This window comes from Leopardus geoffroyi, chromosome C1, assembly GCF_018350155.1.
Source record: "Leopardus geoffroyi isolate Oge1 chromosome C1, O.geoffroyi_Oge1_pat1.0, whole genome shotgun sequence".
Lineage (NCBI taxonomy): Eukaryota > Metazoa > Chordata > Mammalia > Carnivora > Felidae > Leopardus > Leopardus geoffroyi.
In genome coordinates, this window is record NC_059328.1 from 182,664,686 (window position 1) to 182,679,456 (window position 14,771).

The 14,771-nt window shown below is 39.4% G+C and overlaps 1 protein-coding gene and 1 non-coding gene across 6 annotated transcripts in view; one reads left to right on the forward strand and one right to left on the reverse strand.

The window, feature by feature from the left end:
- The window catches only part of DNAH7 (dynein axonemal heavy chain 7), a 277,543-nt gene that overhangs the window by 252,551 nt on the left and 10,221 nt on the right, over nucleotides 1–14,771 (reverse strand). For 2 of the 5 annotated variants that reach the window (XM_045480572.1, XM_045480575.1), the window contains exons 2-5: nucleotides 12,425–12,487; nucleotides 5,546–5,608; nucleotides 2,084–2,192; nucleotides 949–1,096 (exon numbers count right to left, since the gene is read on the reverse strand). In XM_045480572.1, coding sequence (XP_045336528.1) covers nucleotides 949–1,096; nucleotides 2,084–2,192; nucleotides 5,546–5,608; nucleotides 12,425–12,487 — 383 coding nt within the window. Of the gene's footprint in view, nucleotides 1–948; nucleotides 1,097–2,083; nucleotides 2,193–2,302; nucleotides 2,820–5,545; nucleotides 5,609–6,198; nucleotides 6,417–12,424; nucleotides 12,488–14,771 lie in introns of those variants that run through there. The other 3 variants (XM_045480573.1, XM_045480576.1, XM_045480574.1) reach the window with 3 other exon arrangements.
- On the forward strand, nucleotides 11,823–11,927 carry LOC123600161. The gene has a single exon (XR_006713536.1). It is a non-coding gene; the product is annotated as a U6 spliceosomal RNA (small nuclear RNA).

Below are 14,771 nucleotides of genomic sequence, written 5' to 3' on the forward strand. Positions count from 1 at the left end.
ACCAGAAGTTACAGGCACAGGAAGCTGTGTCAAGAAAGATCATCTGTCTTAGCCAGGATGCTGGGCACAGAAAAAGTTGCTTCCAAGACTTTGTAAGCTACCCAGCCCATGGTTTGGGGTCTTGATTTCACACAGTTTGTGGAACGCAAGAGTGCTTAATCCAAAAAAGTGGGCCAAGCTGGTAAGATCCTACAGGCAAAGGCAAACTTCAAACAACTCTAGCAGAGGTGCACACCTGCAAGCCGGCTGCACAAAAGGGCTCCCACAAAATCCCTTTGCCAGCCCACAGTACCCACTGTCCCCCTTTCAAGGTGGCCATTTGGCCACTAAAGTACCACATGGGGACAGTAAAACAGGAATCTGTGGGCAAGTTACTTCCTGCAACGTGTCATGAAATTATGTTCACAAATGGCAGCTTGGGTGCCTAGAGAGTCATAAACAAAGAGTGTAGCAGGCATCTAGCAAGAAGCAGTGAGGAAACAGGTAAAGAGGCACTAATGACTTATATCTGCACTGCTCTTCTAAGCGGACTTACAACTCAGAACTGGCAAGCCCAGCCCTGCTCACAAGGCTGATCGCTTCACCCTAATTCCTTGTTTTTCTAGACAAGGAGACCCCCAACACCACATTACCTGAGCAGAAGAGATGGGGGTGGGAGGAAACCCACACCTTATCTTCCACCATCCACGGTGGCCATGACCGGAGCTCCCAGACATTGTGCTCCCTCAGCCAACATCAGCATTAACATCAGTACCTTTTTCGTTTGTGATATTTAATAAGTGAGACACACTTCATAGGGTTAAGCTCAGTCTTTATTTGTACTCTGACCTCACTCCAACAAGGCTTTGGGGCATCCTTAGAGATGCATGGAATTGTTATACTTTTAGATAAAAAGTCACCCGGGGTTCTAACAAGGTTAACACATACTGCTTAGCTTATAGAACTTACATAATGACATTAACAAGAGTGCTTCTAAAGTTTTCTCGTTCTTTATGTGGAAATTTGCTCTTGGATTTGGAAGTAGATGGTCCAGCATAATTATCCTCCACTTGGTCTAGTATTTTGCCCTTTTTGCCAAAATGTTCCACGTATTCACCTTGAATTATTTTTTTAAAAAAAGCATAAGTTAGTCATCTAAAAAGTAAGCTAAAACATTTAAGTGGTTAGAATAAAATGCTAAAGCAACTTTCAAGAAAAAGCTACACACTTTAAGTTCTCAAGTTACCGTAAGTACAATTACCTTTCTTTCAGTATTAGGAAGTTAAACATAATAGAAACCTTTGACTATTTCAAGAATATTCATTTATATTTTGATTAATATGCTAATAACTCTAATTTTCAATTAATTTACATAGAACCTTCTTAAAATGAAGATTAAAAATATGATTAAAATAACACAAAACTATCTCAAAATTTAAAGAACCATGATGAAAAAAATGTTAATATTCAATGTAATCAATCCGAGGACTCAATAAAATAAAAAGTAAAAAATATTAAAATGACTAATTTGGAAGCAAAATTTACAACTTATTAAAATTGCTCTCGGGGCGCGCCTGGGTGGCGCAGTCGGTTAAGCGTCCGACTTCAGCCAGGTCACGATCTCGCGGTCCGTGAGTTCGAGCCCCGCGTCAGGCTCTGGGCTGATGGCTCAGAGCCTGGAGCCTGTTTCTGATTCTGTGTCTCCCTCTCTCTCTGCCCCTCCCCCGTTCATGCTCTGTCTCTCTCTGTCCCAAAAATAAATAAACGTTGAAAAAAAAAAAATTAAAAAAATAAAATAAAATAAAATTGCTCTCAGAAAAAAAAGTCTTTCATGCAGAGGCAAATTCTGACTACAATAAATCAAAGTTTTAACATAAACACCAATTGTTAAAATATCAACTTTTATAGCATTTACAACAGCCTGAAATAATTACGAACTGGAATCAGTTATTTTACAAGGGAAAACATTTGGGATAAATTTTCCTACTTGACATAAATGTCATTTCAGTTTTACAATTTCACTACTCTCAACTAAAATGTTGTACGATTTTTTTTTCCCCCTCTAGAGAATTTCCTTAAGTCTAAGTTGGAATAAAGTTCTTACCATAGGACTGTTCATTTTTAACGCTAAACTGTTCAGGAATCTCATCAGCCTGCTTTACAGTCAAATGGAATGACGGAGCTGCCTGCTGCCACTGGGGCTTTGTGCTCACCTGGAACAGGAAATGCAAACAGCATTAATCAACAAGGTCAGAAAAAAACAAAACAAAAAAAACACTTTTTTTTTTTTTCATGAAATGCAGGAGTATTTATAAACACAGACATTTTCTCAAACAAATCCGGACATCTGGAAAGAAGGCACACTCCACAGCAAACCTTGTTCAAGCCTGTGAATGGCTGTGGCGTGTGACATTTGGGAGACATTACCAAAGGCTCTGATGCTAGTTTGATGCAGGCATCTGTTACATAACACTAGGGTGGGCATTCCAGAGAGCCTCCTCCCCCCCCCCCCAAACATTGGCAAGTGATTTTTAGGCCTTCCATTTTAATGAGAGGGACTCTCTGCTGGGCTCCAATGCTAATGAGCTTCTCTGCATTCCAGCTCCAAAAGATCTTCCTGTTTTCATAGCTTTAAGCAGTTGTCTCGTACTTCGGCAACTCACGGATTTATTCCACACTTGAAGGCAGGGTTCATATATTCTTATACTTAAAAGATGTAGGCAGATCTCATAAAAGAGGGAGGAAGGCTAGTGATGATGGCTAATTGGCACTCAGCTTCAGTGCTGGGGAATAATAGAGGCTGGTGGGGACTGTGGCAGACAGGAAAACAGCTAGGTCTTCTAAAAAGACAACAAAAATTAGCTCAGGCCAATTACTGCAATACCAGAACACAGACCCACTGCTGCTGGAACCTAGGACTTATTGAGAAACCCAGATGGGTGGATTTGAAAGTAAAATACACATTTTACAGACGACAGAGTCTCTATCTTCCTCTCAGATCCAGACCACGTTGATAGAAAACCCATACTTGCACAGGCTTCTTCCTACTTTTTACTCTCTGCAATCCTTACTCCTGCTCCCAAATGAACTTATTTCTGGCTCTTCTTTCGCAGGAAAACAAGCTAAGGCAACTTAAAGATCCATGCTCTTCCATTCTGACTGCCTTTCCATTCCTTTAGTCTCATCTTGCTCCATAAAGGATTTAAGATTTGTGGGGCTGCTATGAGTGAGGACTGCAGAGAGGGTGAGAAAAGACAAAACAAATTAAAAAACCCACTTTTTTTTGAGAATGGGAGTTACCAGTGCTGAGTCACCCTTGATTTCAACTACAGGGATCTTCTCTAGAAGCATGAAGCGTTGTAGTGAAAAATCATTCTAGGTCTTAACTACTGCTGGAAAATTTCATCCAAGTGTAAACCTTAATATTCAAATGAAAGTACTTTGCTGTTTTTTTAAGTCAATGGGTTTATAAGAACATCTCTTGAAAATATTATTTTCCTTGTAACATATAAAACACAAAGAATGCTGAGAAAAAACCCTAAGATACATATGAACATAAAACCAGGCTCAAAGCAGCCAACAAAAGTGTTGTAGACTATTATATGCCACCAACAGGAAAGGATTATTATGCAACTCAGCCACTGAATAGTAAACAAGAAAATTTAGGTTTACATTTCTAAACCCTCTATGCTAACCAGACACAATGAACTCAGGATAATATTTTGGGGGGGGGCGGTTAAAATTTGTTGAGTTTTCAAAAGAAAATGTCTATTTTATTTCAAGTCTTGTCTTTTAAACTATAAAACCTACAATAGATTTTGTAGAACTAGGGAAAGCATTCTATGGCTGAATTTTACAGAACTTGGCATGATACTCCGGTGTCATCCACAAAAACATGTTTTTAATTAAAATTTGTGTTTTGGGGGCACCTGGGTGGCTCAGTCGGTTGAGCATCCGACTTCGGCTCAGGTCATGATCTCGTGGTCTGTGAGTTCGAGCCCCGCGTCAGGCTCTGTGTTGACAGCTCGGAGCCTGGAGCCTGTTTCAGATTCTGTGTCTCCCTCTCTCTCTGACCCTCCCCCGTTCATGCTCTGTCAGTGTCTCAAAAATAAATAAATATTTAAAATAAATAAATAAATAAAATAAAATAAAATAAAATAAAATAAAATAAAATAAAATAAAATAAAATTTGTGTTTTGTAGGGGCACCTGGGTGTCTCAGTAGGTTAAGTATCCAACTTCAGCTTGGTGATGATATCACAGCTTGTGGGTTCGAGCCCCACATCAGGCTCTGTGCTGACAGCTCAGAGTCTGGAGCCTGATTCAGATTCTGATCTCCCTCTCCCTCTGACACTCCCCTGCTTGAGCTCTCTCTGTCTCTCAAAAATGAATAAACATTAAAAAAATTTTTAACATTTACATTTTGTAATATTCAAAATCTTTCATTTAAGAACATTAACTCTTAAGTTTCCCAGGTGAAAACTGTCATCCATTTAAAATTATCAGGAATCTTCTGTACATAAAGCAACACAAATTCAATTTTATAATTTGTTTGTAGCTTTTAAATTGTCTTTCAAAAAAATAATCTTTAGATAAACCTCAAAAGCATTATGCTAAGTAAAGCCAGGCCTCAAAGGACAAATGTATGGTTCCACTTACACAAGCTACCTGGAGCAGTCCAACACATAAAGACAAAAAAGTAGAATGCTAGGTGCCATGGGCTCAGGACACAAAGGAGATACTGTTTAATGGGCACAGAGCTTCAGTTTGCAAAGATGAAAAGAGTTCTGGAGATGGATGACGGTGATGGACGCACAACAATGTGAATGCCCTTAATGCCACTGAGCTATGGTTCAATTAAAAATAGTTAGGATGGTAAGTTTTTTGTTAGGTGTCTTTTATCACAGTTAGAAAAAAATACTGTTTGCATTGAACCTCCACCTAAATCCAACTTCCAGAGGTCACAAGGGCACAGCTCGATGGCATTAAACTCCACATTACTAGCAAAGTCACTGGTAAAATTTTTTACAGTGAAGCATATCATACCCAGCACTTACCAAATGAAAGAGTCTACGAACTGCCTCTACCATAGGACATTGATAATCTAAACATAATAATTTTTAAAAGGATACCAAGATCTAAGGACTCTTCTGCGGCATAGCGTTTCAGTGCCGGAAGATACAGCTCAAAGAAACCAACTCTTCTCATTTTCAAACACAGGAACTGCAGCTCACAGAGATAAATGATCCTTTCAGATACTAAAGCCATTAGTGACAAAGCTGTACCCTGAGACCTCACTTCCTAACTCCAATACTGATAAACTTTCTGCTAGCCCATCTTGGAAATTCTTTTATCCAGAATATTGAAATACTCTTGACATACCAGGAAATTATAGCTTACAGTTACTTTAAAATAGTTATTTTTCCTAATATGTGTACCTCATAGAATTTCTCCAACAGAAAATAATCAAATGGAGACCAAAATTCAAAATCTGATGTTCAGTTACTTATTTACAAGCTTGAAAGACGTTTTCAAAATGGCAAAGATCCAGTATATAGGTAAATTACCGTAGCCAACTGGGGTAAAACTCTTCCTGGGGTCTTGACTTTTTCTTTGCTGGCTGACTTACCCTGCATGAAAAATAGGAGGAAAACTGTTCACTCTTAATGGCACAATTGATTCACTCAACCAATTTTACAGAGGATCTACTGCAAGGTATAGGTCACCAAAAACATTCAAAGACCAACTTTAAACTTCTCAACATTTGTCTCAGAGTGACTTCCTTTGTAGCAAGGAAAGAAAGGTGGTATCCCACAATACTTAGAAAGCTTTGAAAAGTGTGCAAAACTTCTTATCCATCGCATCTTCTTTTGGGAATTTACTTGAACCCAGCTAGCGTCCAGGGCTTGCTCAGCTCTACCACCCTTCTCTATCACTAAAATAGAACTTTTGTTCTATTGACAACTGTGGTGTTCCTCTTCCTAAGGTAACGACGCATTCAGGTTAATGTGCCCTCAAGTTGCCATAAGTCACATTTATACTTTTTGGGGAAAAGCATTGTTATCCCCTTGGAATAGAGGGGAAGGGCATGGTAGGAATGTCATCTACATAATGAAAAGCACTGTAGAGAACGATCCTTTGGTCAGTAAAACAGGTAGGAGTTGTGCCTCAGCCACTGATCGATTTATTGCCTCCCCACTTCGAATCTATGTTTTTTAACCTGCTTTGTGATTCCCGAGCAGGACTCTATCAACATTTCTCCAGCTGGCCCAACATTATAGAGGATTCAAAAGAACACTAAGAGAACTTTTCTTCCTGGTTCCAGGGTTTTTCCCCCGTTGCTCCATGGAGTTCCTATCAGTAGTCAGCATCCTCTCCCCTGGGCATCTTCCCAGCCTGTGGCAGACACCCTTCAGCAGGTTTCACTGACATCCCTATAGGCATCTTCCCAGGAAGTTTCCCTTACATCATAAAGGGAGACATCATTTCAAACTTTTTAGCATGCAAGTAGGTGGTCTACTCAACTCCCAGCCTGCAGCACCTCTGCAAACATCTTTGCCACCCAAGTGGGCCACAGCCAACCCCTCTCCAAGAGGTCTTAGTCTAAGCTTTGAGGGAGGGATGGCTCTTCCAAGTTTCTTCCTTGACCACTCTCCCTTAGACATAGAAGGAGTGGCTGTTCCTTATGTCTATTCTTCTATTCTTGAAAGCTATGTTGTCCAAAACAGCATCCACTAGCCACCTGCAACTATCAACACCTTTAAATGTCGCTCATCTGAAGTAAGACATGTTTAAGAGTGTATGTTTGGGGCGCCTGGGTGGCTGAATCGGTTAAGTGTCTGACTTCGGCTCAGGTCATGATCTCGCAGTTTGTGAGTTCGAGCCCCACATCGGGCTCTGTGCTGACAGCTCAGAGCCAGGAGCCTGCTTCAGATTCTGTGTCTCCCCCTCTCTCTGCCCCTCCCCTGCTTATGCTCTGTGTCTCAATAATAAATAAACATTAAAAAAACAAAGAGTATATGTTTAAGTATATATTAAATATATACTGGATGTTGAAGTCTTAGTACGTAAAACAAGAAATAGGATTAGAATCTATTTTATAATGATCATGCTATGTGTTGCATATTTGTTCTAAGAAGTTTACATGAATTATCTCATTTAATCCTCTTTAAAACTCTAAGGTAGTGTGCCACTTTTGTGCATATTGTATAGATAAGGACTCTTTATAGGACATCTTTGCCCCTACAAAGCTCACAGTCTAGTTAATATTAAAAACTATATGCTTTCATCCTGGAAGGGAGATGGTGTAGAGCAGAGTATTGACAGACAGTTTCAAAGAGGGAAAGGATGAAAGCCAAGCCTTGAGGCATAGTTGGATCTCCACAGAAAAGGACAGCAATGGGCTTACTGAAGACAGAGGGAACATTCATGAACAAGGACTTGGAAACTAAATGAGTACATCAGGCTTAGGAGAGGATATTGGGGTCAAAGGTAAAGGGACTTGGCCCAACCAAAGTGTAAAGTATAACCACTGTCTTATTGCACAATGATTTACCGAACACCTACCGTGTGCTGGGTTTTCTTTCAGACACTGGATCTACAGTCACTGACAGGACAAAGCCTATTCCCCCTCGGAGCTTACATTCTCGTGGGTATAAACAGCCATTTCAGAAAAAAATCATTATATATAATATATATTATATACATATTATATTTTATATATTATATATAAGTAATATATAATACACATTATATTATATATATTATTATATATATAATGTAAGCAAGTAATAAGTACAATGGAGAAAAATAAAATTGGGTAAAGAGATAGCAAAAGGTAGAGAAGTGCTAAGTTAGATGGGGTAGTAAGACCACTTTGTAGAGATTTTGTTTGAGTAGGAACCCAAATCAAGAGTGAGGAAAAGCTGGATGCGGGGGGGGGGGGGGGGGTGCGCTGCTATATTATGAAGCATAAGTGTTTGGGGCTTGACTGGCCTGGTTGGCAACAGAGAGCCACGGTAATCCTCTTGAGGTGACCTCAAGTCCCAGTTTGCTGGGACAGTCCCAGCATATAGCTCTTTCCCAAGCATAATTAGTAGGAATTTCACTCTCAATGGCATCTCAGTTTGGGTGATAAATTCTATTTTTATCTTATTTACCATACAAGGCCATTCAAAGGGATTTTTCATAAATGGTCCTTACAACAGTAAATAAGATATACAAGGAGGAGACTAGAGTTGGCAAGGAGAATAATTTAGTGGTTTTTAAAAATAATCCAGGCAACAGGAGATATGGGCCTTAATTTAGAGAAAATGCTAGGAACTGACTGTCACCACAACCTTCCCAGGACACGGTCTGATCATACTGCTGCCCAGTCAGAAACATCAGAAAGCCCCCTATTAAAGCAGGCACAAGTCATCACCCTGGTTTTCAAAGCCTCCTCAATACACCCTGAACCACATCATTTCCCAGCTTCTCTTGGATACTCTGTAGCCACAGGACTTGTGCTGGCCCATGAAATGTGAGCACTGATGTGTAAGATGTGTAAGAGCTGCTGTGCCTTCTTCTACTCTCCTGCCCCTGCTACCTGCAGTGAGGGGACCCCATGTTCCCAGTGGCATAAGTAGAAGGTGGAGGGGGACTCTCTGACCCACATCAGACTTCATGCAAGGAAGGGGCAATCTCTGTTGGGTTAAGTCTATAAAATCTGGGAGTCTGGTAGGTCAGCTGGTAATAAATATGCTAACAAAGAGACCCATCAGTTTGTCCCCTCAGTACTTCCTTGTTACAGTCCAGCTCTTTCTTCAAGACCAAGATCAAAAAAGTTTAGATTTTCTTTAACTCCAATTGCAAGTGGTCTCTTTGAATAGGAATAGCACTCTTTTGGTAATTCGTTTATCGTTTAAACCCTGCCTGAAATAGAATGTGTATGTGTGTCTATCCTGCTCTCCCAGCCCTTCATCCCACTCCATCTCAACCTACTAATTCAGTCTTATAGAGCTGGATGAATGGGTTTTAATTTTAACTTTATCTTACAAACAAAATTGGTTAACCAAGCCCCCCCCCCCCAAAAGTGTAACTAAAGAAAACAAAATTTTAAAAAATGTTTAAAAAAAGAAAAAAGTTGCAATGAGCCTCAAACAGTATTTACCAAAGTACAACATCGAATCAGGTGAATATCCAGTGCTGTACTACAAACATTTTCTACACTTCCTAGCGAACCCCAGGATGTGGAGGGAAACATGAGCATTAAGTTTGCAAGCTGAAATGTGCAACAGGTATCTCAACGTGGAAGGCTTTCTGTTAGCAAGAATGAGGTATGGTAAAAATGAGGTTGTAGACAATAGAGAGAAAAGGTTGTGACATATGGTCCAAGTGACCTGGAATGTTCACACCAAGACAGAAGGAATTCATGTGAGGTCTACTGTATAGCAGCCATCACAGATGTACAGAACACGTTGCTCAACCCCAGCCTCTTACACGAACATTCACTCTAAGTCATTCTGACTTAGAATCTCTACACCACCCATTCTGCATGCTGAGCCATCAACCCCAGTCCTGTCAACACCTTTTTTACCCTTTTTGCCCTGGGTAAACAGTGAGGGCCTTCATGTTTCCTTATATTGCAGTACAGAATATACGTCTAATAGGATATTTTATACATAGTGGTTCTCTGGCTAACCAAAAATAACAGCCGCACAGAAGCCAAAATACCACCTAACTAAGGTTGCTCTTCAATAAGATCAGATGGGTAGACTTTAAATTAGTATCTACATACTTTTGCTGACAAGTAGTTCTATTTTAGTCTGCAGTTTCCTATCCAGTGATGACCTAGGCATATGCTACCCTTACCCTCTTCTTTGGCACTCTTGTGAGAAGGGCCCTAGGGGACTTCAAATGACAAATCTTGTGCCTATATCCCTTCCCATCCTCCTGGCTTTGCCTCTGATTCCACACATGGTTGTAGTGAACAGTTCTCTGCTGGCTTCAATTCACATAGAATGACAGTGTTTCACCTCAAGAAAAAGTCCTTTGCTTTCTGCTGTGGGGTTTCTCCAATGCCATATAATGGGACTCTCAAGGTAGCCCACTCTGCACACATATAGGAGGAACCAGAAGTGGGTAAAAGTTAACAATCCCAGGAGTAACCTCCACCTATGTGGGATGAGAGTTGATGGATAAATGCTACTCCCTAATCATACTCAGGTCAACAATTTCAGGAAGCAGTGTATAAGCTCCTCAGAAGGTCATGGCAGGATCACTGCCAGTTAATGTGGCCATGAACTTACTGACACATGCTCAGATTGGCTTTTCTTTCTTCCTAGTTTTACTCTCCTTAATCTCTTATTTCTGCTTCCTGGGATCACTTCCCAAATCAAGTACATACAAGTCCTTTTTTCAGGCTCTTCTTTCACAGGTAATAAGCTAAGACATCTTAAAAATCAATGCTCTTCCATCCTTCTGTCTGCCCTTCCATTCTTTCACTCCCATCGTGCTCCATAAAGGATTTAGGATGTCCGAGTGCTACAAGTGTGGTGTGCAGGAAGGAGGAGAATCTGGTCACCAGTTCACAGGCATAGGGAACCACCAGTGCTGAATCATCCTTGATTTCAACTACAGAAGCATGAAAGTCTATAATGAAAATCATTCTAGGTCCTAACTACAGCTACAAAAATGCCATCTAAGTGTAAACCTTAATATTCAGATGACAATATTTTTTACTCAATGGATTACTTTGAAAAAATCTCTTAAAAGTATTACTTGTCTTTAAAAAGCCCTACAACCCAAAAAGATACAAAGAAAAATACTAAGATACAGTCTAATAACAACATAGTACATGGTTTAAATCAGGCAACAAAATCATTTTATACATTTGATGGCTACAAAGAATTATTTGTTTCAGCCATTGAATATTTGTTAAGTAAATTTAAATTTTGTTGAGATTTCCAAGCGTATATACTAGTAACATAAAAATAAAACTAATGGCAATTGGTTTTTCAGTTTTAAAATTTGTTAAATTTTTAAAGGGAAAATATCTATTTCAGATCTTAGTCTTTAAAACTAGAAAGCAGAGAGATTTGCAGAACTAAAAAAAAAAAAGATGCTATGATTTTATTATTTTATAGAACTCAGTATGGTAATCTTGGCATTATCAATAAAAACAGTCACGATCACAACACGTACTTTGAAATGTTCAAGAACATTCGCTAACAAAATTTCATTTGAGATTTTTAAGCTGAAGCAACCCAGATTTTATAGTTCATTCTCAGTTTTTAGAAGATATTTCAAAACAAATAATGTTTGCATTGAACCTCTACTCACACTCAACTTCCAGGAATCACCAGAGTGTCACTCAATTAAACACAACATAAAAGTACTAGAGAGTACATTTTATTGCAGTAAAATCTAACACTTCTAGCACGTTATCAACTAGAACTATTAACTGCCCCTTCCATAGAAAAATAAACTCAAAATAATGACAAAGGCTGTCAAAATCCAAGAAATCACATTTTAGCGCTGGAAGAAGCCTCTCCTCAAAGATCATTCAATCAGCTTTTCTCATTTTAAGACTTAGAAACTGGGGCTCCAAGAGGTAGGTGAGTCACCAGCGTCACAGAGCCATTAGTGACAAAGCTATATTGTTTCCTGATTCCAATACTGCTTCTGCCAGCCCATCTTCACAATTCTTTTACTCAGATTACTCAAATATTCCGTGAAAACCGGTAGTTGTAACTTAGAATTCCCCTCATTAAGGCAGTTATTTTTCCCCAAGATATGTTCATCCTGGATGCTCTCCATCGGAAAATAGTTCAATGGAGCACAGAATTTAAAACCAGAAATTCAGTGCTCGCTTCGGCAGCACGTATCACTAAAATTGGAACGATACAGAGATTGGCACGGCCCCTGCTCAAGGATGACATGTCAATTTGTGAAGCTTCCGGATTTTTGGTATCATGCTGAGTGAATTAAGTCAGTCAAAGACAGGTATCATCTGTTTTCACTCATATGTGGAGCTTGAGAAACTTAACAGAAGACCAGGGGGGAAGGGAAGGAGAAAAAATAGAGTTACAAACAGAGAGGGAGGGAGGCAAACCATAAAAGACTCTTAAATACAGAGAACAAACTGAGGGTGGATGGGGGGTGGGGGGATGGTGGGAAAGAGGGGAAGATGGGTGATGGGCATTGAGGACACCACTTGTTGGGATGAGCACTGGGTGATGTATGTAAGCGATGAATCATGAAAATCTACCCCCAAAACCAAGAGTACATTTTACACACTGTATGTTAGCCAACTTGACACTGAATTATATTAAAATAATAAAATATACTTCCCCCCCAAAAAAATAAAAAAACAAAACCAGAAATTCAGTAACTGCTTCCAAGCATGAACATTAGTACATCTTTATTATAAAAGCAAAAAGTATGATGATATATTAGTAAATTACCATTGACAATTGTGGTAAAAATCTTACTGGTGCCTTGGAGTTTTCTTTGCCGGCAGATTTATCCTGCATGAAAATAATACAAAGAAAAAAAAGAACCATAACTGTTCACTCTGTTAATACTATAATTGATTCACTCGACAAAATTCTACAGTGTCTAAGAAAAACACATATCCTCCAAAATATTCTAAAACATACTCTACAGATGGTATAATACTGTGTACAGAAATTCATAAGGAATCCACAAAAAATTATAACAACTAATGAATAAGTTCAGCAATGTTGCTGGATCCGAGACCAATGGGGAAAAAAAAAATCAATTGTATTTCTAACATTAGCAATGAACTATCCAAAATTGAAGAAACATTTATAGTAGAATTAAAAAGTATAAAATACTTAGGAATAAATTTAATAAGACTTGTACAATAAAAGCTATAAAACATTACTTACAAAAAAAAAGACACCTAAATAAATGAAAAGACATCTCATGCTCATGGATTATAAGACAAATATTAATATCCCTTTCCCCCAAAATTATCTACAGATTCAACACATTCCCTATCAAAATCTCAGCTATTTTTTTTTAGGTAGAAATAAACAAGCTGATCATAAAACTTACATGGAAATATAAGGACCCAGAACAGCCAAATAATCTTGAAAAGGCACAAAGTTGGCAGAATCATACTTCCAGATTTCACAACTTACTACAAAGCTAGAATAATGAAGACTACATAATGATAAACACACAGATCAAAGAGATAGAATTCGAAGTTTAGAAATAAACCCATTTGTTTATGGGCAATTGATTTTTGACAGGAGTACCAAGACAATTCAGTGGAAAACTGGTCCTATCTTCTTCTCAGAATGTATCTCAATCTAAATGGTGTCCAAAGTTTCCTCAGCCTGGCCTCTGTCCTCCATCGCTAATTTTTTTTTTTCTGAATCCTTTATATCCTAAGGCTAATATACCCTCAATTTTACTACTAACAAGTACAAATATTGCTTGCAATAACTTTCAGAGAATACCTTTGTCTTCTTTGCAATAGAGAATAATTCTATTGCAGGAATTTCATCTAAAGTAAGAAGTGCTATTGAGCCTGATACTTGGATTTGTAAAAGAGATAATACAAGTTGTGCTTTGGTCACTTATAAAGGTGTTGGCTCTCAGCATCAAATCTATGCCTTTTTGTCTTCTTGATGGTTCTCGAGCAGGACCCAAAAACATTTCTCCAGCTGGCACAGTATTAGAGAAGATTCAAAAGGGACACTGTAAGAAAAAGGGACTCTTCGTAGTTCCAGTGCTTTTCCTCAATGCTCTCACGGTGTGGCTGTCAGCAGTCAGTCAGTATCCTTGCCCCTGGGCAGCTTCCCAGCCTGCGGTACCTGGCTGATCCAGTGGCAGACAACCTCCAGCAGGTTTCACTGCCATCTCGATTGGTAGCTTTCCAGCAAGTTTCCCTTACATCATAGGGAGAATCCCTTTCAAACTTTTCAGCATATGTGTATGTGCATATCTGATTTGTCCCTTTAATTTCATTGATATAGTTGTCTATCTGTAAACAAATTGTATCAAATTTCTGTAACTTCACAAAAGATCTTGAAATTCTCTCCACCTTACTATTATAAAAACAATCAGATACAGACTTCTGGTCCAAGATGGTGGTGTAGGAAGACTCTCAACTCCCTTCTTCCATGGAGACCCCAAATCAACACTCGTTTATAGAGCAGTTCCTCCTAAAGATGAGCTGAGGGCTAACTGAATAGCTTCTGCACAACAAAAGATACACAAAGGAAGGGAATTCTTACCCCCAACATTGCAAACTGTAGAGGAGAGGGATAGTACTGAGGGACTGAGCAGATTTGTCTGCTCAGGGCATGGGGGGCGGGGGCGGGGGGGACACGGTTTAAAAGAGCAACTAGAGGGGTGCCTGGGCAGCTCAGTCATTTCAGCTTAGGTCATGATCTCCCAATTTGTGAGTTCAAGCCCTGCATCGGGCTCTCTGCTATCAGCACAGAGCCCCTTTAGGATCCCCTGTCTCCCATTCTCTCTGCCCCTCCCTTGTTTGCACACATGCGTACACATCCTCTCTCTCTCTCTCTCTCTCTCTCTCTCTCTCAAAAACAAACATTTAAAACAAATAAAAAGTAAAATAAAAGAGCAACTAGAATATAAAAGATCCAGCCTTAAAAGTTCGCCAAGTGGCAAGGGAGCTGCTGGAACTCATTCCAAGTTCAAAGGGCTGGCAAGCACCATGGTTTACATTCATCTTCTACATTGATAACCCAGACAGGAGGAGGGTCTGGCCACCATAGCCAGGCTGCTGCCTTAGAGTGCCAGGTCTCTAGCTCA